Source organism: Chanodichthys erythropterus, chromosome 3 (assembly GCF_024489055.1).
Source record: "Chanodichthys erythropterus isolate Z2021 chromosome 3, ASM2448905v1, whole genome shotgun sequence".
Classification (NCBI taxonomy): domain Eukaryota; kingdom Metazoa; phylum Chordata; class Actinopteri; order Cypriniformes; family Xenocyprididae; genus Chanodichthys; species Chanodichthys erythropterus.
Window position 1 is genome coordinate 4,990,059 of NC_090223.1, and position 25,174 is coordinate 5,015,232.

Sequence of the window (25,174 nt, forward strand, 5' to 3'; positions counted from 1 at the left end):
CAGTTATTACTCATTAACAGTGATTAATCCGCTGACCTTCTTCATCTGAATCCAACCTCATTAGGAAGAGGTAACAATTCTAATTAATACTAGACAAATATAAAGATTAAAAACTTTTTTATTTACCATTTATTTATTTATTAAATTCTCTTGTTCCTTCACCCAGTGGGCTACAGCATCCCAGTCCCGGTCAGGCCCGGTGTGGATCAGTTGTGGGTGTGGTGTGGAGTCCTGGGCATGTGCCTTCCCGCCATCTTCCGGCACTCTTTCTCCTTGGATTTAGCTTTTTAATGCATCACGTACAGGTTCATCTCAATCAATTAGAATGTTGTGGAAAAGTTCATTCATTTCAGTAATTCATCTCAAATTGTGGAACTCGTGTATTAAATAAATTCAGTGCACTGAAGTACTTTAAGTCTTTGGTTCTTTTAATTGTGATGATTTTGGCTCACATTTAACAAAAACCCACCAATTCACTATCTGAAAAAATTAGAATACTTCATAAGATCAGTAAAAAAAAGGATATTTTAAATAGAAGGCTTCTGAAAAGTATGTTCATTTCTATGCACTCAATGCTTACCTTTTGCATGAATTACTGCAGCAATGCGGCATGGCATGGAGGCGATCAGTCTGTGGCACTGCTCAGGTGTTATGAGAGCCCATGTTGCTCTGATAGTGGCCTTCAGCTCTTCTGCATTGTTGGGTCTGGTGTCTGTCATCTTCCTCTCATATGGGCTTCAGGTCAGGCGAGTTTGCTGGCCAATCAAGCACAGTAACACCATGATCATTGAACCAGCTTTTGGTACCTTTAGCAGTGTGGGCAGGTGCCAAATCCTGCTGGAAAATGAAATCAGCTTCTCCATAAAGCTTTCAGCAGAAGGAAGCATGAAGCGCTCTAAAATGTCCTGGTAGATGGCTGCGTTGACACACCTGAGGATGCAGAAGGTCCTTCCAGCATCTTTACACCAGACAGATCAAAACATGAACACACGTTTAAACACTATTTCTATGAAACAGCCTACCAGTCACACTAAACACACAACACTTCCACCAGGAGATCAGTCTGGAGCCGTATAAAGATGCTTCCTTACAGGATCTTCCTCCTGAGGAAGACACACTGTCTTCTATGAAACTAGATGCACTATCGAAACAGTTTTGAGGTTAAGTCTCTGGAAAATATGATCTATGACATTTAAATATGTTTATTTTTTTTGTGTGTCTGATGTTAATGAGGGATTTGTGGACACATCAGTGTTTTCAGATTTGTGGAGTAAATATTTTTGACAATGAGGTAAAAAGATAAAATTGGGGTCAGATGGGCCGCCAGAATAGTGGCATGTTGTCACCAGTGTTATTATATTTAATGTAATGCTTATTATGATGAATGGGGTTACTGTTCAATAATACTATTAAAGATGCCCTAGAACTTTTTTTTTTAAAGATGTAATATAAGTCTAAGGTGTCCCCTGAACGTGTCTGTGAAGTTTCAGCTCAAAATACCCCATAGATTTTTTTTAATTCATTTTTTTAACTGCCTATTTTGGGGCATCATTATAAATGAGCCGTTTCAGGGCTACTGGCCCTTTAAATCTTGTGCTCCACGCCCACGGAGCTCGCGCTTGCCTTGAACAGTGCATAAACAAAGTTTACACAGCTAATGTAACCCTCAAATGGATCTTTACAAAGTGTTCGTCATGCATGCGTCGGATTATGTGAGTATTGTATACTATTATATTGTTTACATTTGATTCTGAATGAATTTGAGGCTGTGTAGAGGCAGAATTCAGGAGACAGAAACACAGATCAAGTCTATGAGATGTGGTCACACGTCTGGAAACAAACAGATGCAGGAATGAAAGTGTTCAGAAGCTCAGAATGAACTGAAACTCCCTTCATCATGTCAAAGATCACAGTGACGTTCAGCTCTGAGTTTGTTGTGAACATGAGCTGTGATGAAGATGATGATGATGAAGATCATCCTCTGGACACGGAGCCGTTGAGCTGCAGTGAATTAGGATCATCAGATCTGACCTTCATCTGTCACTCCTGCACATATTCACAGGCTAAATATATTGTTTTTTCACCATACAAATGCAGAAAACAAGAATGTCTTGTTATTGACTATCATAGCTGACTCATTGTGAGATTCTAGAAACATCTTGTGCCGTCTCTTTTCATCATGTGATCTTTCTCTGTAAGAGATGCAGGCCTCACGTCATAGTAATGAGTGACCTTATATTCCTTTTATGTACTTCAGTCACTGAACTGCTAGTTTCACTTCTTATATTCTAATTATATAATGCAACTCTGGACAATAAAGTCTCAGCTTTCAAACTGTGTAGATTTTAAAGAAACTCAAACAATAAAAACCATTTTGTGGCTCTTTAATGTGTCGTGACAGATCGCTTTAGCATCTCAGCTCAAGCGGCTCGTGAACCGATCATCTCTTCCTATTAGTTCATTTATAGCATCAAATAAACATGAATGAACATCAGAAGGAATGCTGTTTCAAACGTGGAAAGACGTCAATACACACCATTTTTCAAGTTTAAGTCCACCGAGGTTAATCTTCTAACTCCTGACTGCTTTGTCGGACAAAATGGCGGATTCGGCGTTATGATTGGTTAGATCGCTTGTCAATCAAACTGCCGGCGAAGGGTCAATTCTTCTCTGCTGCATTAGTACATGACACAAACCCTATCAGCCTGTCTGTTCCATCTTCCATCTTGTGAGACAGCACGGCCCCCACCCCATACAGAGGCATCACATCACAAGCCAAGATGAGGGGTTTGGTAGGATCATAGTGCACTAATAATGCAGAGGACTGGAGAAGCTTTTTTGACAAAGGCTTCTTCCTGCTCACAGCCCCACATCCATTTTGTCTCCTTTCTCAACAGCTTCTTGAATTGCCTGCACTTTTTCTGCAACCGGCTGGACACCTTCAGCACTGATTCTGTGACCCAGGAACTCACACTTGTTCCTCTTCAGCCTCAATCGACTTCTCTTTAGTCTACTCAGAACTTCCTCCAGTTTTCTTAGATGTTCCTCTTCACTGGCCCCTGTGACTAACATGTCATCCAAGTAAACTGTGACATGTTTCATGTTCTGCAGGATTCCCTCCATGGTGCTTTGGAAAATGGCTAGACTCGCGTATGTGTTTAGTCGCGTATGTGTGTTATCAGGCCCATATTTCTTGGCACTCTCATCCAGCATAATTTGCTGATATGCATGGCTCATGTCCAGTTTGGAGAATTGTTGGCCTCCAGCTAGCTGAGCGAACAAATCTTCCACTTTAGGAATAGGATACTGTTCCACACTAGATGCTCTGTTTACCGTTGGTTTGTAACCTCCACATATCCGAATAGAGCCATCTGGTTTCTTAACAGGTACTATGAGAGCTTCCCACTCTGCAAACTACACTGGTTCAATGATTTTCTCCTCCACCAGTCTCTGGAGCTCAGCCTCCACCAAGTGGAATACGTCTTGGCTTATAGAATCGTGGTTGGGCCTCTGGGCTGACATGAATCTTAGCTGTGGTGCCTCTAAGCTGCCCCAGCTCTTCTTTAAACACTTCTGCATGTCTGTCTAGCACGTCTGCTAACTTAAGTCCTGGCACTGCTGTTACTTGATTCACCAGCTCTGGCAGCAACCCTAAGTCTTTAGCCAGCTTCTCCCCAACCAATTAGGCCCCTTATAACTTACATTTTTGATTTCCCCTGTTCCTTTAGTCTGGCCTAGCACCTCTATCTTTTCACCCGTGTACATCTTCAATTTCAAACTGCAAGGTTTCCATTCTGGCATGTCAGTTTATTTCCACAACTTAGAATATTGCTCTTTGCTAATGATTGTCACTCCACAACCGGTGTCGACTTCAAACTCCACTTCCATGCCATTCACCTTCTGTGTGATAGGAGCCACTTTGGGTTGGACTTAGGATACAGTGTATATTGTGTTAAAGGAACACTCCACTTTTTTTGAAAATAGGCTCATTTTCCAACTCCCCTAGAGTTAAACATTTGAGTTTTACCGTTTACGTCTCTATGGTTGCAAGGCACGTTCCCTGTGCAAGCAGGGGCTCACGGGCGCTGCGTAATATCATTGCACTGCTGCAGCCATGGAACGGCAGCAAAGTTCCTTGTGGTCACACTCCCAACTAACATTATACTTCACTGCAAGCTTCATCTGCCAGTTTATGCCTCACTCTTCTTAGCTCTGCTGCCACCATGAACCGCCAACAAATCCACATTGAATTTTGCTACATTCATTGTGGGACATTTAATGAAAATGCAATTGCAAGTTTCTTAACTGTGAGTGCAAATGCAATTAAGAAAAATAACATTTAAATGGTAATTTTGCTACAATTTTTGTTTGAATATTTTAAACCTATGCAATCATTTCTGTAATACATTTTCATTTTAATTTTGCAACTTATAGAGTTTTAAATATATGTTTAAATTGCATGTTAAAACTAGTGTAGGAAACAAATGTAAATGATAACAAATGTAAAATAAATGAAAATGTAAATTATATTATTGAATTTGAATAATCATTTTGCTCCAAACATATAGTATGGAAAATGTCAATTTAAATGCAGAAATGCATTGCCATTTTGCATATTACATTTTAAATAGAATATTGCCACACGTGTGCTCCTCCTAGTGCAGTTCATCATCAATGAAGCTCCTCCCACTTCACTCACATCATCAGTGAAGCTCCTCCCACAGCAGTTCGTCAATAAATGCAGGAATATTCCCATCAGACGAGCATCAGGAAGAGCTGAAATCTGCAAAGACTGAGTTTATTAAAGAGGACAGTGAGATCATGAGTGATCCAGAACCCTGCAGAATGAAACACACTGAAGATACTGAAGAACAAAGAGGTTGGTGTTTATTCTTCATTCATTCATGATGCTGAACAACATTCATGTTTAAGCCTGTCGCGATAGTCGATATATGGACTCGACCTCGATCATCTTTAGTGACGCGATATATTGCCCATTATGTTTACACAAAAATAAATGTCACAGACATTTTGCCGATCGTTCTGCCTCTGTCATCTCGTCTGCTCTCCGAGGCGAAAGCGGCAGGCAGCTCCTAATTCGTTTTTACATTCCACTGCGCCGTTTTTCCATTGAAACGTGTTTGTCAAGTCACCTTTATTTATATAGCGCTTTTTTATAATGCAGATTGAGTCAAAGCAGCTTTACAAATGCGTGCATCCTTACTTTACTGAGAAAAGAAGGTCAGGGAAGAACCAAAATATCCATATAAGTGCCTTTTGTGTATTTGCAAATGTTCTACTTGTTATTTTTGCAGTTTTTGTTAGCAAAGGTTTATTATTTATTATTTATTCAACATTATTATTTTTTGACGCTTTAATTCCAGTATCTAAATATAAGTTCATTGTCATTTGTCATGTGCAGGCCTACTTGCATTATTATGCTGTTATTATATTATATTATATTATATTTTATTATATTAGGCTATATTATATGATATTATGCTGGAAAACACTTTGGTCAACAGCAGTTGTTTTAAATTTGCTCTAGAAATTAAATTTGTATTGTATTGTATTGTATTGTATATTCAGTGGCATAAAATGGTCTTAAAATGACAATAATATCGCAGATATTTCTGGGGCAATATATCGCACTACGAAAAGTAGTTATCGTGACAGGCTTATTCATGTTAGAAAGGTTAAAGCACATCTGCATATTTGGATTTGTCAAACTATGAAACTGAAAAATATGTAGTGCAAAAGAATTATAAAAACAACAGGTAACTGTCAGGATCCCAGTGTTTTGTAGGACTTTTATGTTGAAGTGTAATCTTGGTTTTCTTTGTTTCAATCTCTATTTCCTGTGTTTTGGTTTCTGTTTTGCCTGTACCTTGTGTGTCACTATAGTTACCCTCATTAGTTACTATGACATCATATCACCAACACCTGTCCCTTATCAGCCCATTGTTAACGTGTCTATTTAAACCTTTATGCTTCATTTCCCTGCAAACACGTCCAGTTGGGGCCCACATGGGCCTCGCTTGGGCTAGTTGGGCTTCGGTTGGGCATGGGCTCAGGGTGGGCTGTTGTTGTTGGGCCCCACATGGGCAGTAGATAGGCTAAAGGGCTCCATTCAAAATTGACTGTCAGACATGGATGCTATTTTTAACAATATAGACTCTGGGCTAGGTCCACTTTTTATACAAATTTTATTAGATTAGCTGCTGTCTGTAACATTTTTGTGTGTTTTAAGATTTACAAAAATTTTATAATGAAAATGTACAACATTCATTTTCAATCCATCCATCTAACAATCAATTTTCCTAACCGTGTTTTTGTCTTACCCCGAATCATTATACATTTATAATAAGTGTTTACATTAGGACTATTTCAGGCCGGTCAAGTAGGAATCGCTGCGGAGGAGCAAAGTCCCTGCGTGACTCGTCATAGACGTATCTCCGGCTGCAGTGTTCTTCCGCAAGAATAATTCTGTTTATTAATCGCTAGAGCGCCAAATTGGAGACTGCAGCTAAACAGTTGTCTTAAGAACGTTGTACGAGTTTCAAAAGACAAGTTTGTACGGTTTCCCCACAAAATGTTCAAACCGTAAGCAGTGCGCACTCTGTGCAGCGCACATCTGGAAAGCTCCACCCCCATCGCCGAGCGAAAGAATCTGCCCAGCAACAACTTTGCCGCCTTTCAGTAGTCTGCTGTCCGTTAAGGATCCTCGAGTTCACCGGTGTCGTCGTGTGGACAAAAGGCAGGTAAGAGTATAATAAACTTGGGGATGATTTTACCACATGATGTTAACCTAAAGCTTTTTTGTAAAGTATTAGTTTCGAGGAAAGCTTTTAGCAAATGTTTGTGCATTAGCAGATGTAGCTTAAACTTGGTTAAAGCGTTGAACAGACGACTTTAAGTTAAGTCAGTAACGTTAGCATTTGAGCTTGTTTTGAGTGGTTGACTTAAATATATTGTTTAGAACTATTTGGTTACAGTAAACTTCTTAGCAAGGCAGTCGAACAAGTATTGGCAAGCTGTTAAAAAGACTGTAAATTTCAGCCGCTTTTACCAGCTCGTGGAATTTTAATATTTGTACTTGTTGCATTTACAGTTAAAGCAAAAACACTGATGAAAGTCCATGTGAATGTCAGCAAAGTTTTATCGGCCAGGGTGTCGTGCCAATTAAGGCACATATCCCCGCCAGGATTTGCATCCCCTGGCCGCGGGAGCGTTGCGAGCACTCTGCTGCACTTCGAGACACGGCAGGTGAAAACATCGGTTTTTTCATGCAGTGATCAATTTTTAGATTTTGGGCCAGTTTGCTCCCTTAACATTTAAGCTTTAATGTCAAAAATAAAAAAAATGTCAACATTACATATTAAGGTGGTTATTTCATTATATTTTGTCAACTTGTGCCTTTATTTCTACCGTAAATCACCAAACCTTAACAGGGTTTTCCTGCGTTTATTTTTAGCGGCTGCCAAAACTAATTTTTGTCCCGCCAAAGCCTGGTTTTGATCAGTTATTGTGATCTATGACTGATGTAGATGACTGCTGCGCTTGTGATAGAGCGCATGTTAACTGAGTGACAGAGAGAACGAGCAGAGAGCCCCTCCCCCGCCCCTCTCTCTGTCTTCAAAATAAGCACTGTCTTAACTCTCTCATATTTCACATATTAATCAAAATCAAAAGGTCAGAAGACCCAATCCATTTTGCACATGGCGCATTCGGACACTTTTGTGGGTGTGCACTCAAAAATGTTGACTCTTCTCTAACAAGAGAAGTAGTTATCTTCTATTGCTATTAAAAGTTTTTTCATTTATTTCAATGTGTTTTAAATATTATACACTTACTGATAATAATTAATTTAATATATATATTTTGTTTGTAGGTTGTGGGTGTCATTAGAAATGTAAAATTTGCTCTGAATGAAACTAATTGCCACTATGTCTCCCACAGCAACGTATGAAATTGCCTGCACAAAATTAGTCGAATATGAACACAGATGTACGAACCGAGTCCGATTCTACAGAGAATATGGGAAGGGGGAAGCGCAGAAAGAGGTGAGGCTATTTGAATTACTACTACTAAATGGATGGTGAAAAATTTCCCAATGATACAGGAAGGACATGTTTTGTGGGAGTTTTGTTAAGTGTATTTGGCTCAAAGCTGTCAAAACGAGGGAGGTAGACAACAGATATATGATTAAGAAATAAATAATATTAAATGTAATGTAATGTCAGTTAATAAAAATAACAATCGCATGTTTTGGGGGATAAGAGATGTATACAAATGGATGTGTGCATGCCTGAAGGGAGCATAGGGTGTTGGAACAGATGTTAAGGATCAATGTGAGGGTCTCTCTGGTATCTAGAGTGTAGATACCAGAGATGTATATATTTTTTAACCAACTGTTTTTAAAACACTTAAACTCATTGATTGTGCTTGTATATTATAGATTTCTAGGCGAGTGATTTTGTCCAGTGAGGATGAGCCCCATCAGGCCTACACCTCCATCCACCCTCAGGTCATCACCTCCACTATAAAAAAAAGAAAATGTAAGTCAACTTGACATTATTTGTTTTCTGGAGAAAACTATTCTGTACCAAATCTTTTGTAGTTGAGCCAATTCAACATTTAATGTCTATTGGATACAGAAGTACTTAAGAATTTAAATTATATATATATATATATATATATAAGATTTTTTTGTTGTACAAGATTTTTACAGTGTGGATTTTTGCTGAACCAACACAACAAAATTATTCTTTTTTTTTTTTTTTTTTTTTTTTACAGCGCACCGGCTGCATCCACCCTCTGATCTGTGCCGGCTCCATCCACCGGCTCCATCCACCCTCAGATCTCTGCTGACACCTCCACGCCCTCCATCCAACTGGCAGTACAACTTTGTGGGCCGAAACGGGAAGAGAGAGTTCAAGGCCTTAAAACTGTATGAAGTAATGATAGGTGTGCATGTAGATAATGTTTTAAGTTGTACTGATACTAGAAAGCTGTCACAAGACCCCAAAGTTATAAACATTATTTACTGCCTATGTTTACTTGCACCCAAATAATCCATTTGTAATCGGATTGACGGCTCAATCAAATTGAAAGACGTTCATGTAAACACCTTAATCGATCCGACTGAGCTTGATGCGAATGAAATTTAGATCGGATTGAAAGGGTGGTTTATTCCTTTTCTAATCCAATCCAACAGCAAAAAATGACCATGTAAACGCTTGAATCCGACTACTATCTCATTCGTTCTCAGAAGATCTGGGGCACATGCGCAGTGCAATGTTGACACACATTACGCAGTGCACAAAGTACGTTCACGTTTTGAGTTGAAAAGATGCCAACAGGCAGTGACGTAGTTGTATCCCTTCATCATAATATTGGAAATATTTCCGTTTAAAAACAAGAAGGGGAGCCAGTGGATATCATAAAAGAAGCAACGTGCAAACTTTGCGCAAGAGTTATTGCTGGTGAAAAAGTCACAGAAAGTGAAATTAAAAAGTGACGGAGCTGTCTGACGCTGCATTAACGGAGCATATTCTCTCAGAGATGAATTTCAATATAATATGCTGGTAACGGTATATAAAAAAATAATTTATTCCATTATTTATCTGGTGGCTGTACATATAGGCAAGTGGAACAAGTGAGAATAATAGAGAATACGGATCTTTGAGTTCTGGGTAACTTCTTTGTTTATTCGCCAGTTTATTTGTCTATTATTATTTTGTGTTAAACAGTTTTTTTTTTTTTTTTTTTTTTAGTCGGTGCTTGAAGTAACGCTGCACTTAATTTTCATTGATGACTGCAGTGTTAGGAAATAGTATTATAGCCTACACTCTAAATAATTTTAATTATAGGCTATAATTCATTGTAATAATAGACCTAAAAAAAAAATTAAATCATTTTTAAAGATAGCTAAAAGCCTAATCTTTTATTATCCTCACAGCACATATAATATTAATTTAATAAAAGAAGCTGAACCTAATAGTTATAATAAGACTAGAAGAATGTAACACGCCTACATTAATTGGAAATACTAAATCCTCTTAATATTGCCAAGATTTGAAGCTGTTGACAATATCTCCCGCTATCGTCGATACATGATAATCGTCTGTTGACGCAACCTGGGTTACCGCATGTGTGACTGATATGACGTCACGCACGCACAGTGCGTGCAAACGTTTTAATCATAATGTATATAAAACACATATAAATGGATAGTTGAATCAGATTACAATGTTTAGAGTACATGTAAACAGATCTGCAATCAGATTCAATTCATTCGGATTGGTGAAAATTGGAGCATGTAAACGTAGCCACTGTGTATGGAGTTGCAAGTAAGTTGCCTAACTTGTGTGTTTAAGAGTATGTGTGTAGTTCTAATAATAATCTTATTGATTTATATAGCACTTTTCTTTACATAGGCTACGTTCACACTGCAGGCTGAAACGACCCAATTCCGATTTTTTGCCCCTATGCGACCTGTATCTGATCTTTTCATGACAGTCTGAACGACACAGATCCGATCTTTTCAAATGTGACCCAGGCCACTTGGGTATGTGGTCCTGAATCCGATACGTATCCAATCTTTTGAAATGCGACCTCCGTCTGAACGGCCAGACCACATGTATCTGACCCGTACGTCATTGATATGCTACAAATGTCATAATTGTGCGTTGAAGTAGGCGGGAACGAGAAGATAAACAACAACCATGGCGGACGATGCTGCTGAGACCAGTCAATGGAAGGGAAGCTAGGTCACAGATTTAATTAATATTTGGGGTGACAGCTTTATTCAGGCCAAACTCGAGGGCTCTTATCGGAACCGGGCGGTTTACGAAAACATTTCCAGCAAAATGGCCGAGCGTGGTTACAGACGATCCTGGCTCCAATGCCAGCGACAAATAAAAAGCCTCCGAGCCAAATAAAGGAGGGTTAAAGCCTGGAACAAACAAGGTGGCCGTCTACTTCCACAAACAACGAGTGACGTCGTTGACCGTTGCGTACTCTTCTGCGCATGCGGGTCACTTTTGGGTCATTTAACGTTCACACAGGAGATAACAAAAAGTCGCATTTAATTGAAAATGTGAACGGCCTTGCAAAAAAATCGAATTTTTCAAAAAATCGGAATTGAGCATTAAGCCCTTCAGTGTGAACGTAGCCATAGTTGTCTTTACAGTCCTGGCTGAGAGCTGTGGTGGCACATATAAAGTAAGTGACTGTTATATTTGTTTCTTGCAGGAGGCTTAAAGAAAAGCACCATGACCAGCCAAATCATCTGTAAAGATGTAGAGAAGGCAGTCTCCAAGTGGCTCATGGGTGCTAGGGCCTGGGGGGGGGTAATAGACAGGCCACGACAGGCAACCCCTCAAGGACTTCAGGCTTCGGGTTCATTTGAGGTGGAAAGTAGCTAATCCTGTCTCTAACAGTGAGGGAACACTGAGCAAAAGTTTTCTTAATGAGAGTTTTCTTAATGTTTTTGTTAATTTTACTTAAATAAAAAGGTAATTAATTGTATTACTGGTCTTGTTATTATTGTAGCTCATTTAACCCAAGATGTTTGGGTCTCAAGGACCCGTTTTAAAGGTTGCTAAAAGAAAAATATGCTATTTATTATTTTTTTCTAACACAAACTCATTGGCCGTCTGTGTGCAGGAGTGTTGTCTTTCTGCACCTGCTATTCCCACACAAAGTTACAAAATTGTTACATTTCAAGCATTTTCACCTATTCTGATTAAGTTCTAAGAAATAATCTCTAATAATGATATAATCTTTTCTATGTTTTTTTAATTTTTTTATTGAATTTCCTTGGTTTCTCACAAAAAACAAACAATCATAAATGCGATCTCACAGGGGTAAATGGCTAAAGTAAACTGTCAAGTATTTTTTACATGAATTGTTATGGCTGTATTGATTTAAAAGCCTAATAATATGGTGGGTCCACCAGACCCAGTAAAATTAGCTGTGTAAAAAAAATATGAACATGGGTTACAGAACTGTATGGGCTGACTGTAAAATAAGATGAATTTGTTAGCCCATAATAATGGTTATTACCCTTATGGGTAGAATAGCAGGGGCCCATGTGCAGCCCACATGGGGCCCAGGTAAGTGTGGGCCCCAGATGGGAGAAACCTGGGTTGCCCGTGTGGGTTTTAGCTAGGGCCCATGTGAAGCCCAACTTCAGCCCATCTGGGCTTGCCCACATGGGGCCACCATGGAACCCCCGGACAAAACTAACTGGGCCCCATCTGGGCAGCCCAGATGGGGCCCACTCACCAGCCCATATCCAACCCTTATGGGCCCCACATGGGTGTGTTGGCAGGGTTTGTTGTTTGTTGGTCGTTGCGTTTGTGAGTGTGTTCTTGCCGTTGCTCTCGTTTGCTGTCTGTGAATTATGGATTACCTTTTGTTATTAAACGTTGGTGCTTGCATTTGGATTCTCACTCTGTTTCATGCCTGCGCAATCGTAACAGAACGACCACCCCAACCATGAATCCAGCAGCACAAATTTTGTGTCTCCGTCAAGGAGATTTGTCTATTGAGGATTACGTGAGGGACTTTGTAGAGGTGGCTCACTTGACTCGTATGGACAATTTATGCTTAATGATATTCTTTCAAGGGTTATCTGAGCCACTCAAATCTCTGGTGCCATTGCATCACCGTAGCTGGACTCTTGAATATTATATTGACTTGGCATTACAGTTGAACGGCTCGGCATTTACTGTCGAGGTCGTGGAAGAGCAACGTCACGCCTCCGCTGATCGCCCAGAGTCACGTCACGTCTCCGCTGATCGCCCAGAGTCACGTCACGTCTCTGCTGATCGCCCAGAGTCACGTCACGTCTCCGCTGATCGCCCAGACCAACGTCACGTCTCTGCTGATCGCCCAGAGTCACGTCACGTCTCCGCTGATCGCCCAGACCAACGTCACGTCTCCGCTGATCGGCCAGAGTCACGTCACGTCTCCGCTGATCGGCCAGAGTCACGTCACGTCTCCGCTGATCGCCCAGAGTCACGTCACGTCTCCGCTGATCGCCCAGACCAACGTCGCGTCTCCGCTGATCGCCCAGACCAACGGCACGTCTCCGCTGATCGCCCAGAGTCACGTCACGCCTCCGCTGATCGCCCAGAGTCACGTCACGTCCCCGTTGTTGTTCCAGAGCAGCCCTCTCTCCTTGTCAGTTCTGTCATGGCCAAAAGGGCTGTTTTTACCTTTTATGTCTTGGCTGTCATGCGTGTGTGGAGGATGTACTCGAGCTCTATGGACGCACTCAAGTCCAAGTCCTCCGGTCGCTACGCGCTCAAGTCCAAGTCCGCCGGTCGCTACGCACTCAAGTCCAAGTCCTCCGGTCGCTACGCACTCAAGTCCAAGTCCTCCGGTCGCTACGCACTCAAGTCCAAGTCCTCCGGTCGCTACGCACTCAAGTCCAAGTCCTCCGGTCGCTACGCACTCAAGTCCAAGTCCTCCGGTCGCTACGCACTCAAGTCCAAGTCCTCCGGTCGCTACGCACTCAAGTCCAAGTCCTCCGGTCGCTACGCACTCAAGTCCAAGTCCGCCGGTCGCTACGCACTCAAGTCCAAGTCCTCCGGTCGCTACGCACTCAAGTCCAAGTCCTCCGGTCGCTACGCACTCAAGTCCAAGTCCTCCGGTCGCTACGCACTCAAGTCCAAGTCCTCCGGTCGCTACGCACTCAAGTCCAAGTCCTCCGGTCGCTACGCACTCAAGTCCAAGTCCTCCGGTCGCTACGCGCTCAAGTCCAAGTCCTCCGTCGCTACGCGCTCAAGTCCAAGTCCGCCGGTCGCTACGCACTCAAGTCCAAGTCCTCCGGTCGCTACGCGCTCAAGTCCAAGTCCTCCGGTCGCTACGCGCTCAAGTCCAAGTCCTCCGGTCGCTACGCGCTCAAGTCCAAGTCCGCCGGTCGCTACGCGCTCAAGTCCAAGTCCTCCGGTCGCTACGCGCTCAAGTCCAAGTCCTCCGGTCGCTACGCACTCAAGTCCAAGTCTGCCGGTCGCTACGCACTCAGGTCCAAGTCCGCCGGTCGCTACGCACTCAGGTCCAAGTCCGCCGGTCGCTACGCACTCAAGTCCAAGTCTGCCGGTCGCTACGCACTCAGGTCCAAGTCCGCCGGTCGCTACGCACTCAGGTCCAAGTCTGCCGGTCGCTACGCACTCAGGTCCAAGTCCGCCGGTCGCTACGCACTCAGGTCCAAGTCTGCCGGTCGCTACGCACTCAAGTCCAAGTCTGCCGGTCGCTACGCACTCAGGTCCAAGTCCGCCGGTCGCTACGCACCACCACCTGTCCCTTATCAGCCCATTGTTAACGTGTCTATTTAAACCTTTATGCTTCATTTGTTGTTTGTTGGTCGTTGCGTTTGTGAGTGTGTTCTTGCCGTTGCTCTCGTTTGCTGTCTGTGAATTATGGATTACCTTTTGTTATTAAACGTTGGTGCTTGCATTTGGATTCTCACTCTGTTTCATGCCTGCGCAATCGTAACAGAACGACCACCCCAACCATGAATCCAGCAGCACAAATTTTGTGTCTCCGTCAAGGAGATTTGTCTATTGAGGATTACGTGAGGGACTTTGTAGAGGTGGCTCACTTGACTCGTATGGACAATTTATGCTTAATGATATTCTTTCAAGGGTTATCTGAGCTACTCAAATCTCTGGTGCCATTGCATCACCGTAGCTGGACTCTTGAATATTATATTGACTTGGCATTACAGTTGAACGGCTCGGCATTTACTGTCGGGGTCGTGGAAGAGCAACGTCACGCCTCCGCTGATCGCCCAGAGTCACGTCACGTCTCCGCTGATCGCCCAGAGTCACGTCACGTCTCCGCTGATCGGCCAGAGTCACGTCACGTCTCCGCTGATCGGCCAGAGTCACGTCACGTCTCCGCTGATCGCCCAGAGTCACGTCACGTCTCCGCTGATCGCCCAGAGTCACGTCACGTCTCCGCTGATCGCCCAGAGTCACGTCACGTCTCTGCTGATCGCCTAGAGTCACGTCACGTCTCCGCTGATCGCCCAGACCAACGTCACGTCTCTGCTGATCGCCCAGAGTCACGTCACGTCTCCGCTGATCGCCCAGACCAACGTCACGTCTCCGCTGATCGCCCAGAGCAACGTCACGCCTCCGCTGATCGGCCAGAGTCACGTCACGTCTCCGCTGATCGCCCAGAGTCACGTCACGTCTCCGCTGATCGCCCAGACCAACGTCGCGTCTCCGCTGATCGCCCAGACCAACGGCACGTCTCCGCTGATCGCCCAGAGTCACGTCACGTCTCCGCTGATCGCCCAGACCAACGTCACGTCTCTGCTGATCGCCCAGAGTCACGTCACGTCTCCGCTGATCGCCCAGACCAACGTCACGTCTCCGCTGATCGCCCAGAGCAACGTCACGCCTCCGCTGATCGGCCAGAGTCACGTCACGTCTCCGCTGATCGCCCAGAGTCACGTCACGTCTCCGCTGATCGCCCAGACCAACGTCGCGTCTCCGCTGATCGCCCAGACCAACGGCACGTCTCCGCTGATCGCCCAGAGTCACGTCACGCCTCCGCTGATCGCCCAGAGTCACGTCACGTCCCCGTTGTTGTTCCAGAGCAGCCCTCTCTCCTTGTCAGTTCTGTCATGGCCAAAAGGGCTGTTTTTACCTTTTATGTCTTGGCTGTCATGCGTGTGTGGAGGATGTACTCGAGCTCTATGGACGCACTCAAGTCCAAGTCCTCCGGTCGCTACGCGCTCAAGTCCAAGTCCTCCGGTCGCTACGCACTCAAGTCCAAGTCCTCCGGTCGCTACGCACTCAGGTCCAGGCCCGCCGGTCGCTACGCACTCAAGTCCAAGTCCGCCGGTCGCTACGCACTCAAGTCCAAGTCCGCCGGTCGCTACGCACTCAGGTCCAAGTCCGCCGGTCGCTACGCACTCAGGTCCAAGTCCGCCGGTCGCTACGCACTCAGGTCCAAGTCCGCCGGTCGCTACGCACTCAGGTCCAAGTCCGCCGGTCGCTACGCACTCAAGTCCAGGCCCGCCGGTCGCTACGCACTCAAGTCCAAGTCCGCCGGTCGCTACGCACTCAGGTCCAGGCCCGCCGGTCGCTACGCACTCAAGTCCAAGCCCGCCGGTCGCTACGCACTCAAGTCCAAGTCCGCCGGTCGCTACGCACTCAAGTCCAGGCCCGCCGGTCGCTACGCACTCAGGTCCAAGTCCGCCGGTCGCTACGCACTCAGGTCCAAGTCCGCCGGTCGCTACGCACTCAGGTCCAGGCCCGCCGGTCGCTACGCACTCAGGTCCAAGTCTGCCGGTCGCTACGCACTCAGGTCCAAGTCCGCCGGTCGCTACGCACTCAGGTCCAAGTCCGCCGGTCGCTACGCACTCAAGTCCAGGCCCGCCGGTCGCTACGCACTCAAGTCCAAGTCCGCCGGTCGCTACGCACTCAGGTCCAGGCCCGCCGGTCGCTACGCACTCAAGTCCAAGTCCGCCGGTCGCTACGCACTCAAGTCCAAGTCAGCCGGTCGCTACGCACTCAGGTCCAAGTCCGCCGGTCGCTACGCACTCAGGTCCAAGTCCGCCGGTCGCTACGCACTCAGGTCCAAGTCCGCCGGTCGCTACGCACTCAGGTCCAAGTCCGCCGGTCGCTACGCACTCAAGTCCAGGCCCGCCGGTCGCTACGCACTCAAGTCCAAGTCCGCCGGTCGCTACGCACTCAGGTCCAGGCCCGCCGGTCGCTACGCACTCAAGTCCAAGTCCGCCGGTCGCTACGCACTCAAGTCCAAGTCCGCCGGTCGCTACGCACTCAAGTCCAAGTCCGCCGGTCGCTACGCACTCAGGTCCAAGTCCGCCGGTCGCTACGCACTCAAGTCCAGGCCCGCCGGTCGCTACGCACTCAAGTCCAAGTCGGCCGGTCGCTACGCACTCAGGTCCAAGTCCGCCGGTCGCTACGCACTCAGGTCCAGGCCCGCCGGTCGCTACGCACTCAGGTCCAAGTCTGCCGGTCGCTACGCACTCAGGTCCAGGCCCGCCGGTCGCTACGCACTCAAGTCCAAGTCCGCCGGTCGCTACGCACTCAAGTCCAAGTCCGCCGGTCGCTACGCACTCAAGTCCAAGTCAGCCGGTCGCTACGCACTCAGGTCCAAGTCCGCCGGTCGCTACGCACTCAAGTCCAAGTCCGCCGGTCGCTACGCACTCAGGTCCAAGTCCGCCGGTCGCTACGCACTCAGGTCCAAGTCCGCCGGTCGCTACGCACTCAAGTCCAGGCCCGCCGGTCGCTACGCACTCAAGTCCAAGTCCGCCGGTCGCTACGCACTCAGGTCCAAGTCTGCCGGTCGCTACGCACTCAGGTCCAAGTCTGCCGGTCGCTACGCACTCAGGTCCAAGTCTGCCGGTCGCTACGCACTCAGGTCCAAGTCCGCCGGTCGCTACGCACTCAGGTCCAAGTCCGCCGGTCGCTACGCACTCAGGTCCAGGCCCGCCGGTCGCTACGCACTCAAGTCCAAGTCCGCCGGTCGCTACGCACTCAGGTCCAAGTCTGCCGGTCGCTACGCACTCAGGTCCAAGTCTGCCGGTCGCTACGCACTCAGGTCCAAGTCTGCCGGTCGCTACGCACTCAAGTCCAAGTCCGCCGGTCGCTACGCACTCAAGTCCAAGTCAGCCGGTCGCTACGCACTCAGGTCCAAGTCCGCCGGTCGCTACGCACTCAAGTCCAAGTCCGCCGGTCGCTACGCACTCAGGTCCAAGTCCGCCGGTCGCTACGCACTCAGGTCCAAGTCCGCCGGTCGCTACGCACTCAAGTCCAGGCCCGCCGGTCGCTACGCACTCAAGTCCAAGTCCGCCGGTCGCTACGCACTCAGGTCCAAGTCTGCCGGTCGCTACGCACTCAGGTCCAAGTCTGCCGGTCGCTACGCACTCAGGTCCAAGTCTGCCGGTCGCTACGCACTCAGGTCCAAGTCCGCCGGTCGCTACGCACTCAAGTCCAAGTCCGCCGGTCGCTACGCACTCAGGTCCAGGCCCGCCGGTCGCTACGCACTCAGGTCCAAGTCTGCCGGTCGCTACGCACTCAGGTCCAAGTCCGCCGGTCGCTACGCACTCAGGTCCAAGTCCGCCGGTCGCTACGCACTCAGGTCCAAGTCCGCCGGTCGCTACGCACTCAGGTCCAAGTCCGCCGGTCGCTACGCACTCAGGTCCAAGTCCGCCGGTCGCTACGCACTCAAGTCCAAGTCCGCCGGTCGCTACGCACTCAGGTCCAGGCCCGCCGGTCGCTACGCACTCAAGTCCAAGTCCGCCGGTCGCTACGCACTCAAGTCCAAGTCCGCCGGTCGCTACGCACTCAAGTCCAAGTCCGCCGGTCGCTACGCACTCAGGTCCAAGTCCGCCGGTCGCTACGCACTCAAGTCCAGGCCCGCCGGTCGCTACGCACTCAAGTCCAAGTCTGCCGGTCGCTACGCACTCAGGTCCAAGTCCGCCGGTCGCTACGCACTCAAGTCCAAGTCCGCCGGTCGGTCCGGTCTGCGCCATCTTGGCCGCCTACTCAGCTGGCGCCGCTCAGGCCACTTTTACTGCCTGTTTTGTTTCGGGTTCCTTTAACACTTGTGTTTCTAGTCCTTCCTCAACTCCATGGTCCAGGCCCTCCATCCCTCCTGTCCCTTATCAGCCCAACGTGTCTATTTAAACCTTTATGCTTCATTTGTTGTGGGTTGGTCGTTGCATTTGTGAGTGTGTTCTTGCCGTTGCTCTCGTCTGCTGTCTGTGAATTACTCCTGTTTATGGATTACCTTTTGTTATTAAACGTTGGTGCTTGCATTTGGATTCTCACTCTGTTTCATGCCTGCGCAATCGTATCAGTAACACTTTACAATACATTAGTTAACACATTAAGTATTTTTTTTGTTAATGTTAGTTAAGAAATACAACTAAACATTGTTAGTTTCAGCTCAGGACCATTGAATAATAGTTACTTTTGATTTTAGTAATGTTATAAAACATTAACAAAGAAATTTACATTAACTAGGATTAAATAAATGCTTTTATGAGTATTATTCTTGGTCAGCTTGGTAATAATGAATTAACATGTTAATTCAACATGTTCATATATTTAAGTTTGAAAATAAATAGCCTATTAAAGGAGCCCTAGGACCAGTTTTTACAAGATGTAATATAAATCTAATGTGTCCCCTGAATGTGTCTGTGAAGTTTCAGCTCAAAATCTCAAAATACCCCATATTTGTTTTTTATTAATTTTTTTTAACTGCCTATTTTGAAGCATCATTAACAATGCAACGATTAAGCATGTGCGGCCCCTTTAAATCCTCTCTACTATTATGCAGTGCATTTACAAAGTTCACACAGCTAATATAACCCTCAAATGGATCTTTACCAAATGTTCATCATGCATAATGCATGCATGCATCGATTCCTGTGAGTATAGTATTTATTTGGATGTTTAAGTTTGATTCTGTATGAGTTTGAGGCTATGCTCTGTGGCTAACGGCTAATGCTACACTGTTGGAGAGATTTATAAAGAATGAAGTTTTGTTTATGAATTATACAGACTGCAAGTGTTTAAAAATGAAAATAGCGACGGCTCTTGTCTCCGTGAATACAGTAAGAAACGATGGTAAATTTAACCACATTTAACAGTACATTAGCAACATGCTAACGAAACATTTAGAAAGACAATTTACAAATATTACTGTAACGAGGTTAGTAGATGTGGGAAGAAGGAGGCGGGAACCGGCGAACGTTGAACCAAACTACGCACTCAGGTCCAAGTCCGCCGGTCGCTACGCACTCAGGTTCAAGTCTGCCGGTCACTACGCACTCAGGTCCAAGTCCGCCGGTCGCTACGCACTCAGGTCCAAGTCCACCGGTCGCTACGCACTCAGGTTCAAGTCCGCCGGTCGCTACGCACTCAGGTCCAAGTCCGCCGGTCGCTACGCACTCAAGTCCAGGCCCGCCGGTCGCTACGCACTCAGGTCCAAGTCCGCCGGTCGCTACGCACTCAGGTCCAAGTCCGCCGGTCGCTACGCACTCAGGTCCAAGTCTGCCGGTCGCTACGCACTCAGGTCCAAGTCCGCCGGTCGCTACGCACTCAGGTCCAAGTCTGCCGGTCGCTACGCACTCAGGTCCAAGTCCGCCGGTCGCTACGCACTCAGGTCCAAGTCCGCCGGTCGCTACGCACTCAGGTCCAAGTCCGCCGGTCGCTACGCACTCAGGTCCAAGTCCGCCGGTCGCTACGCACTCAGGTCCAAGTCCGCCGGTCGCTACGCACTCAAGTCCAGGCCCGCCGGTCGCTACGCACTCAAGTCCAAGTCCGCCGGTCGCTACGCACTCAGGTCCAGGCCCGCCGGTCGCTACGCACTCAAGTCCAAGTCCGCCGGTCGCTACGCACTCAAGTCCAAGTCCGCCGGTCGCTACGCACTCAAGTCCAAGTCCGCCGGTCGCTACGCACTCAGGTCCAAGTCCGCCGGTCGCTACGCACTCAAGTCCAGGCCCGCCGGTCGCTACGCACTCAAGTCCAAGTCTGCCGGTCGCTACGCACTCAGGTCCAAGTCCGCCGGTCGCTACGCACTCAAGTCCAAGTCCGCCGGTCGGTCCGGTCTGCGCCATCTTGGCCGCCTACTCAGCTGGCGCCGCTCAGGCCACTTTTACTGCCTGTTTTGTTTCGGGTTCCTTTAACACTTGTGTTTCTAGTCCTTCCTCAACTCCATGGTCCAGGCCCTCCATCCCTCCTGTCCCTTATCAGCCCAACGTGTCTATTTAAACCTTTATGCTTCATTTGTTGTGGGTTGGTCGTTGCATTTGTGAGTGTGTTCTTGCCGTTGCTCTCGTCTGCTGTCTGTGAATTACTCCTGTTTATGGATTACCTTTTGTTATTAAACGTTGGTGCTTGCATTTGGATTCTCACTCTGTTTCATGCCTGCGCAATCGTATCAGTAACACTTTACAATACATTAGTTAACACATTAAGTATTTTTTTTGTTAATGTTAGTTAAGAAATACAACTAAACATTGTTAGTTTCAGCTCAGGACCATTGAATAATAGTTACTTTTGATTTTAGTAATGTTATAAAACATTAACAAAGAAATTTACATTAACTAGGATTAAATAAATGCTTTTATGAGTATTATTCTTGGTCAGCTTGGTAATAATGAATTAACATGTTAATTCAACATGTTCATATATTTAAGTTTGAAAATAAATAGCCTATTAAAGGAGCCCTAGGACCAGTTTTTACAAGATGTAATATAAATCTAATGTGTCCCCTGAATGTGTCTGTGAAGTTTCAGCTCAAAATCTCAAAATACCCCATATTTGTTTTTTATTAATTTTTTTTAACTGCCTATTTTGAAGCATCATTAACAATGCAACGATTAAGCATGTGCGGCCCCTTTAAATCCTCTCTACTATTATGCAGTGCATTTACAAAGTTCACACAGCTAATATAACCCTCAAATGGATCTTTACCAAATGTTCATCATGCATAATGCATGCATGCATCGATTCCTGTGAGTATAGTATTTATTTGGATGTTTAAGTTTGATTCTGTATGAGTTTGAGGCTATGCTCTGTGGCTAACGGCTAATGCTACACTGTTGGAGAGATTTATAAAGAATGAAGTTGTGTTTATGAATTATACAGACTGCAAGTTTAAAAATGAAAATAGCGACGGCTCTTGTCTCCGTGAATACAGTAAGAAACGATGGTAAATTTAACCACATTTAACAGTACATTAGCAACATGCTAACGAAACATTTAGAAAGACAATTTACAAATATTACTGTAACAAGGTTAGTAGATGTGGGAAGAAGGAGGCGGGAACCGGCGAACGTTGAACCAAACTTTAATATAAAATAAACAAAGAACAAAAAAAAACTAATGCCGGCAGACCCTCGCAGACGTCTGCCGGCCACACAAACATAATAAAACACAACGTAAAGTCCAGGCCTGGTCCTCTCTCGTCCTTCACTGTAGTCGCTCCTCCTTTTATGCTCCCGGAGATCCTCCGTGAGGGAATCAAGGCCGGTGCGCCTCCCAGGTGATGCTCTTTATCACTTGCGTCACCGGCCTCGCGCCGTTCCCTCATGGCTCTCGCCCGCCCTGGTCGCCACAATTACTAAAAATATCATGATATCATGGATCATGTCAGTTATTATTGCTCCATCTGCCATTTTTCGCTATTGTTCTTGCTTGCTTACCTAGTCTGATGATTCAGCTGTGCACAGACGTTAATACTGGCTGCCCTTGTGTAATGCCTTGAACATGGGCTGGCATATGCAAATATTGGGGGCGTACATATTAATGATCCCGACTGTTACGTAACAGTCGGTGTTATGTTGAGATTCGCCTGTTTTTCTGAGGTCTTTTAAACAAATGAGATTTTTATAAGAAGGAGGAAACAATGGTGTTTGAGACTCACTGTGTCATTTCCATGTACTGAACTCTTTATATTCAACTATGCCGAGGTAAATTCAATTTTTAATTCGATGGCTCCTTTAAGTCTTTAAGTGTGAAGTATTTGGTGCTGTGATGAACAACATTGAGATTACAAAAAAAACTGAATGGCTGTTTGAAGCATTTGAAATACTGTTCAGTAGCTAAGCTGCTTTGTTTCTGGCATTTCTGGGGTAACCGCTTTGTTTCTGCTGTTCCATCAGCGCCCTCTGCTGTCACAGAGAAAATGTGCACTTTCATTCATACATCTAATAGTTCTCACTACAGAAACATTGGATTTGTCTGTAAAGTTTTAAAAACAATTGAAGTATCAGTGTACATCATACATAGAAAGATTCAAGGACACATAATTAATTTGTTATAAGTCATAAAAATTATTGTAATTTTTATAGCAGTTGTTTATTATATCTGGGCTCACTTATATCTCTATTCATTCTATATTTCTCTCTTTTAATTATTTTGATTTACTGGAAATGAAATTATAGTTTTTTTCTTTCATTTCAGACCTGATGGAAGTGAAGGAGGAGAGTGAAGAACTGGGTGAAGTGGAGGAGAAAAATCATGTCAAACCTGGAGAAAAACCTTTGAGTCGCTCATATTGTTCATTGATATTTTTAAAGAAAAAAGCCAAGAAATCTTTCACCTGCACTCAGTGTGGAAAGAGTTTCACAACAAAGCAAAGTCTTGATCGTCACACTAGGATCCACACTGGAGAGAAGCCGTTCACATGTGATCAATGCAGGAAGAGCTTCACATTCAAAAAGAATCTTGATGTTCACATGAGAGTTCACACCGGAGAGAAGCCATATGTATGCAATCAGTGTGGGAAGAGATTCAGCCGATCAGAAAACCTTGAAAGTCACATGAGGATCCACACCGGAGAGAAACCCTTCATGTGTGAACAGTGTGAAAAGAGATTCTCAATCAAACAGTCTCTTAAGATTCACATGAGAGTTCATACAGGAGAGAAACCGCATGTATGCCATCACTGTGGGAAGAGTTTCAGTCAATCATCAACCCTTAAGATTCACATGAGTATCCACACTGGAGAGAAGCCGTTCACATGTGATCAGTGTGGAAAGAGATTCACAATCAAACATAGTCTTGATCTTCACATGAGAGTTCATACTGGAGAAAAGCCATATGCATGCAGTCAATGTGGGAAGACCTTCGGCCGATCAGAAAACCTTGTAAGTCACATGAGAGTCCACACCGGAGAGAAGCCATTCACATGTGATCAATGCAGCAAAACATTTTTTAGGGCATCAAACCTGAAGGAACACCTGACAGTTCATACGAAGGAGAAGCCACATTCATGTTCTGTGTGTGGAAAGAGTTTTTCACTGCCGTGTAGTTTAAAGGAACATCAGAAAATACACACTGGTGTGAGAGAGTACATGTGCTTCGAGTGTGAGAAGATGTTTACTACAGCAAACAGTTTAAAACTGCATGAGAGGATTCACACTGGAGAAAAACTTTACAAGTGTTCACACTGTGACAAGAGATTCAGTCAGCCAGCAAATCTAAAAATACATGAGAGGATCCACACTGGAGAAAAACCTTACAAGTGTTCACACTGTGACAAGAGATTCAGTCGGTCAACACATCTGAAAATACATGAGAGGATCCACACTGGAGAAAACCTTTACAAGTGTTCACAATGTGACAAGAGATTTTGTCAGCCAGCAAATCTGAAAACACATGAGAGGATTCACACTGGAGAAAAACCTTATAAGTGTTTGTACTGCAATAAGAGATTCAGTCGGTCAACATATCTGAAAACACATGAGATGATCCACACTGGAGAGAAGCCGCACATGTGTGATCAGTGTGGAAAGAGTTTCACTATTAAAAGTCACCTGAAGATACACATGAAGATCCATGCAGTGGAGAAACCACATCACCACAGTCTGAAATCACTGTCATCTTTGTGTGCTGAACAACAACCCCATTTTACTTGCAGTGACTGGTGGGCATATCAATAGGACAAAATTCTCACAATGTATTCAGACACCCCTCGTTGTCTCATTTAAAGAAATAACCTTTTATGGTTAACTAGATCAAAAACTTTGGATGCATCAAGATATTTTCTAAAACTTTAGAAAGAATACTGGCAAGAGCTATGGGCCTATAATTATCTAAACTACCCACCATTCCAGCTTTGTCCTTAATAACTGGCACTAACAAAAAATGGTAACAAACCATGAATCACAAAACCAGTAAAACAGACAGCTAAAAGTGGGGCTAAACTTTTACTTTCATATTTAAAATGTTTAGCAGAGATATGGAGTAAGGAACCCCCCATCGGCCAAATAAACGGAATCCGACAGCCAGGGAGTAGGTTTAACGCGTGTATGTCTTTGCAGCGCCCCTTTGAAGTTCACTTAATTTTTAGAATTTGGTATCAATTTAACTGCTTGTTTAATCTGAATCCAATTTCAATGATTATTATTTATACATCGTGTTTCTAATTAAGGAATTAATCATTAGTTATGTATTAATTTAGATATTTGATTATTCTGGATATCCCATACTTCTAGTTATTCATTCATCAGGGACCCAATGTCGCTCAGGTTTGCGGTAAAGTCTGATCTTCATCAGAGGGTGTAATAAGTTGGTTAATACCTTTAGTCGGTTGCCTACTGCTCACTCATACAAAAAGTTAATTTAATTTAGCCACTTCCATACATCTTGCTAAATCAGTGGTAGAC

General features: G+C 45.2%; 1 protein-coding gene and 1 long non-coding RNA gene across 2 annotated transcripts in view; both read left to right on the forward strand.

Moving 5' to 3' along the window:
- LOC137015101 (zinc finger protein 271-like) overlaps positions 1–25,174 on the forward strand; it is a 448,677-nt gene that overhangs the window by 261,443 nt on the left and 162,060 nt on the right. The window contains exon 4 of the mRNA XM_067379804.1: positions 23,267–24,219. Coding sequence (XP_067235905.1) covers positions 23,267–24,219 — 953 coding nt within the window. The remainder of the gene's footprint in view (positions 1–23,266; positions 24,220–25,174) is intronic.
- Positions 7,951–11,324, forward strand: LOC137016961 (uncharacterized). Its single transcript, XR_010894523.1, has 4 exons — positions 7,951–8,063; positions 8,459–8,558; positions 8,797–8,950; positions 11,257–11,324. It is a non-coding gene; the product is annotated as an uncharacterized lncRNA (long non-coding RNA).